Below are 4,865 nucleotides of genomic sequence, written 5' to 3'. Positions count from 1 at the left end.
GTTGCTGTTTTTTGAGGATTGATTAAAATGTATCCTGGTGCACCAAAGGAGGCTGAGTTTCTGCATTGTAGGTTATTAGGCCAGTGAATGAGATCATCTAATTGGAAACATAAGCTGAGGCTTTTGCATCAGGGATAAATTATTGTAGAGGGGCACATGGACCTGATTACGTATCTAAAAAAGTTGACACGTTGTTCTCTGTTTGGCATGGGCTATTATTCATTCATCAGTACCTGTAGCTGAAACCAACACATCAGAACTACAATCTATCAAAGTAAATGAAAGACGCCCCACCAGACAGGGAAAACACCCAGACACTGTTTCTATTATGCTAGCCGTGTGTTGCTAACAAAGAGGGAGTGTGCTGTGCAAAACGTCTCACTGTCCTGCTCTGCATATCTTAACCCACCTCCCCTCCATCTTACCACCCCAACCATGGTCGCCCACAGCTACAGAACCCGACAACCCGGTCCGGTCTCAGCCAGCCCAGACAGAGCTCAATAGGCAGGGAGACAGTAACTTTCACGAGTTTCGCTGACAGAACCGGACTGATTGGAGGCAGATTGATTTACGGATCGGGCTGTGTCTTTGGACCTCTAGGTTATGAGTCCATAAACTGAAACCTTGACTTGTGTTGTCACCATGGCCTGGTTTGACATAGCAGCCAAAAAGCTGGGTTTCCCAACTATCGAGCTGTTTGTCAAGGTAAGAGTTGAGCTTAAAGTATGGAGGAATTTGATGCTGCTAATGCTGGTGGTACTGTTGTGCTGCTGCTGGTGCTGGTGGTGCTGTTGTTGCTGCTGCTGGTGCTGGTGCTGGTGCTGCTGGTGGTGCTGTTGTTGCTGCTGCTGGTGCTGGTGCTGCTGGTGGTACTGTTGTTGCTGCTGCTGGTGCTGCTGGTGGTGCTGTTGTTGCAGCTGATGGTACTGGTGCTGTTGGTGGTGCTGTTGTTGCTGCTGATGGTGCTGGTGCTGCTGGTGGTGCTGTTGTTGCTGCTGCTGGTTCTGCTGCTGGTGCTGTTTTTGTTGTTGATCTCTCAGGTTTGTTGAGGACCTCTAGTGGCAAGAGAACATCAGGGCCGAATCAGCTTGTGTGGGAGTGTGTTTTACCAGACAGGGAACAATGACCAGGGCATTTGTGATTGGGGCCTGTTGTATGTGTGTATTTGAACTGTGTGTATATGAGTTGGACTGAACCCTTTGTGTGTCTCCTACTTAGGCTGGCAGTGATGGTGAGAGCATCGGGAACTGTCCGTTCTCCCAGCGCCTCTTCATGATCCTGTGGCTGAAGGGAGTCATCTTCAACGTCACCACAGTCGATCTCAAAAGGTATGGATCATCGCATCGGCAAATACATCCATCAATCAATCAATTGTGTTCTATATCAAGATCAAGTCGATTTGACGTACTTTCTAAAGACATTCAACCATTAATGCTGGATGATGCTAATGGAAGTACCCTGACCCAGGAACCTTGTAATAACCCTGTAAGAACCCTGCAATAATGTGTTACCCAGGAAACCGTCGGACCTGCAGGACCTGGCCCCGGGGACCAACCCTCCGTTCGTCACGTTTAACGGGGAGGTGAAGGTCGACGTCAACAAGATAGAAGAGTTCCTGGAGGAAAAACTCACGCCACCACGGTACACACCCACCACTTCCTGTCTATTGCCTGTCAATCAAACTACCACTTCCTGGATTCAACTGACCAATCCTGATGTCTGATATATCTTCCTCTTTCTCAGGTACCCCAAGTTGGCGACTAAACACCCAGAGTCAAACACTGCAGGTATAGATGTGTTCTCCAAGTTCTCTGCCTACATCAAGAACCCCCGCAAAGATACCAACGACGGTAAGGCTTGTGTTTGTGTGTGTGTTTGTGTGTGCGTGTGTGCATGTTTGTGTGTACTGCGTGTCTCTGACTGTGATTACAATGTATGTCTGTGTGTGTGCATCTCTGTCTGTCTGTGTTCACTCACTGCATACCGTGTGTGTGTGTGTGTGTGTGTGTGTGTGTGTGTGTGTGTGTGTGTGTGTGTGTGTGTGTGTGTGTGTGTGTGTGTGTGTTTGTGTGTGTGTGTGTGTGTGTGTGTGTGTAGGCCTGGAGAAGGCCCTGTTGAAGTCTCTGAGGCGGTTGGATGAATTTCTGAGGACCCCCCTGCCGGAGGAGATCGATGCCAACAGCATAGACGACCCTCAGGAGTCCACACGCTGCTTCCTGGACGGACCTGACCTCACTCTGGCAGACTGCAACCTGCTGCCCAAACTACACATTATAAAGGTACTGCTGCCCAAACTACACATTATAAAGGTACTGCTGCCCAACTACACATTATAAAGGTACTGCTGCCCAAACTACACATTATAAAGGTACTGCTGCCCAAACTACACATTATAAAGGTACTGCTGCCCAAACTACACATTATAAAGGTACTGCTGCCCAAACTACACATTATAAAGGTACTGCTGCCCAAAACTACACATTATAAAGGTACTGCTGCCCAAACTACACATTATAAAGGTACTGCTGCCCAAACTACACATTATAAAGGTACTGCTGCCCAAAACTACACATTATAAAGGTACTGCTGCCCAAACTACACATTATAAAGGTACTGCTGCCCAAACTACACATTATAAAGATACTACTACCAATAATACCACCCTGCTGCCCAAACTACACATTATAAAGGTACTGCTGCCAATACTACCCACCCTGTTGCCCAAACTACACATTATAAAGATACTACTACCAATAATACCACCCTGCTGCCCAAATTACACATTATAAAGGTACTGCTGCCCAAACTACACATTATAAAGGTACTGCTGCCCAAACTACACATTATAAAGGTACTGCTGCCCAAACTACACATTATAAAGGTACTGCTGCCAATACTACCCACCCTGCTGCCCAAACTACACATTATAAAGATACTACTACCAATAATACCACCCTGCTGCCCAAACTACACATTATAAAGGTACTGCTGCCCAAACTACACATTATAAAGGTACTGCTGCCAATACTACCACCCTGCTGCCCAAACTACACATTATAAAGATACTACTACCAATAATACCACCCTGCTGCCCAAATTACACATTATAAAGGTACTGCTGCCCAAACTACACATTATAAAGGTACTGCTGCCCAAACTACACATTATAAAGGTACTGCTGCCTAAACTACACATTATAAAGGTACTGCTGCCCAAACTACACATTATAAAGGTACTGCTGCCCAAACTACACATTATAAAGGTACAGCTGCCCAAACTACACATTATAAAGATACTACTACCAATAATACCACCCTGCTGCCCAAATTACACATTATAAAGGTACTGCTGCCCAAACTACACATTATAAAGGTACTGCTGCCCAAACTACACATTATAAAGGTACTGCTGCCCAAACTACACATTATAAAGGTACTACTTTAATTACTTATATCCTCTAAATCCTCACATCAACACTGACCTCTATCACTGATCCATATGAGTTCTGCTTTGTTTCTCTCAAAGTGATTCCCATGTTTAGGCTACTTCCTGGTCTGTTTCATGACATCACCTGTGTCTCTGTCCTGTCCCAGGTGGTGGCCAGGAAGTACCGTGGCTTTGAGATCCCGGCGGAGATGGCAGGGGTGTGGCGCTATCTGAACCACGCCTACAAGAGGGAAGAGTTTACCAACACCTGTCCTGTCGAGCGTGAGATCGAATTTGCCTACATAGATGTGGCCAAACGAATCAAATAGCAAGAGACTGAGAAGGCCCAATCCCAAATTGCATGTGTGTGTGTGTGTGTGTCTTTGTGCACTCCCCGGTTGGGTTGCACGGCGCTCATATGTATTGTCATGCCTGCTGTGAATCTAAGACCACTAGACAGAGAGGTCTGCATCCATTTCACATCCAGTCCTTTGGACCAAAGCCCTCTGTAGTGCACTATAATATAGGGTGTCATTTAAGACACAAACACTGTTAGAAACCTAGAGTACTAACTCTAACAACACATAGTACTATCTACTAACACTGCAACATTGTAAAACTGTCCTAAAGCAGCCATAAGCATTCATTAGATTGTTATAACCTCTGTGTCTCGGAGGTATAGCAGAGCACAGGTAGACACGCCATACTTATTATATGAATATGCAACACTTTGGCCTTGACCACAGTATTAACCTATATATAGAAATGAACATACATATACTTTATAAATTCACTTTTCTTTAGTTTCTCCTCTGTCTAATTTTGGCTATCTATGGGTGAATAATAATCAATAGTAAAAAAGGTCTGACTGTTTTCTACTTGTATGCTTTGTAAAAGCAAAATGTATGTGTACTCACGGCATGTTGTTACCAATGAAAAAGAACATTATTTTAATCTCATAAATCTGCATTGATATCGTTTTATATATAATTATATTGACCATAGGATGATTGTGGGTGGGGCTTTCTGTTGAGAAGCTCCCCTGATTGGGCCTTCCTGAACATACAGGTTGAATCGGAAGCCATTTTGATTGTGGCGGAAGTGTGTACTGTATCTCTCTATGCAGCAAACAAATTCTGACACAACCCTGTGCACTCGCCTTATAATCCTCACCAGAGGAGACATTATTAAACTGATTTCAGAACAGTGATTTGTCTTTGATATGTTTGCTACCTTGTTTTGTGTATCTTTTGATGTATGACAACTTCTGACAGACTTTTGAATTTGGGATGAACTTCCCCTTTAAACCTCAATAACCCAGTCACCCACAGTCACCAAGGCAACGATACAACTGACTCTTCTGTGGAACCCGAAACTTAAAAGCCCTAATATCAACAAGTGCAGTTTACAGTGCCACCATGGGTTACCATGGGGACATC

General features: G+C 44.6%; 1 protein-coding gene across 1 annotated transcript; it reads left to right on the top strand.

Moving 5' to 3' along the window:
* The first annotated feature begins 488 nt into the window (after window positions 1–488).
* LOC311117784 (chloride intracellular channel protein 4-like) lies at window positions 489–4,634 on the top strand. Its single transcript, XM_084192697.1, has 6 exons — window positions 489–705; window positions 1,219–1,328; window positions 1,516–1,641; window positions 1,744–1,850; window positions 2,098–2,279; window positions 3,594–4,634. Exons 1-6 carry the CDS (start codon window positions 643–645, stop codon window positions 3,753–3,755), a joined length of 750 nt encoding a protein of 249 aa, XP_084048823.1. The 5' UTR covers window positions 489–642; the 3' UTR covers window positions 3,756–4,634.
* Window positions 4,635–4,865: the final 231 nt, after the last annotated feature.

The sequence above is a fragment of the Coregonus lavaretus genome (assembly GCF_964263955.1).
Source record: "Coregonus lavaretus genome assembly, contig: HAP1_SCAFFOLD_2985, whole genome shotgun sequence".
Classification (NCBI taxonomy): Eukaryota; Metazoa; Chordata; class Actinopteri; order Salmoniformes; family Salmonidae; genus Coregonus; species Coregonus lavaretus.
This window is presented reverse-complemented; position numbering and strand designations above follow the sequence as displayed.

Excerpts from the sequence above, each read along its gene's own strand:
- LOC311117784 (XM_084192697.1), top strand. The coding sequence starts at position 643 with ATGGCCTGGTTTGACATAGCAGCCAAAAAGCTGGGTTTCCCAACTATC. Across the intron at positions 1,642-1,743 it reads GAAAAACTCACGCCACCACG|GTACCCCAAGTTGGCGACTA; the intron begins GTACACACCCAC and ends CCTCTTTCTCAG. Across the intron at positions 2,280-3,593 it reads CCAAACTACACATTATAAAG|GTGGTGGCCAGGAAGTACCG; the intron begins GTACTGCTGCCC and ends GTCCTGTCCCAG.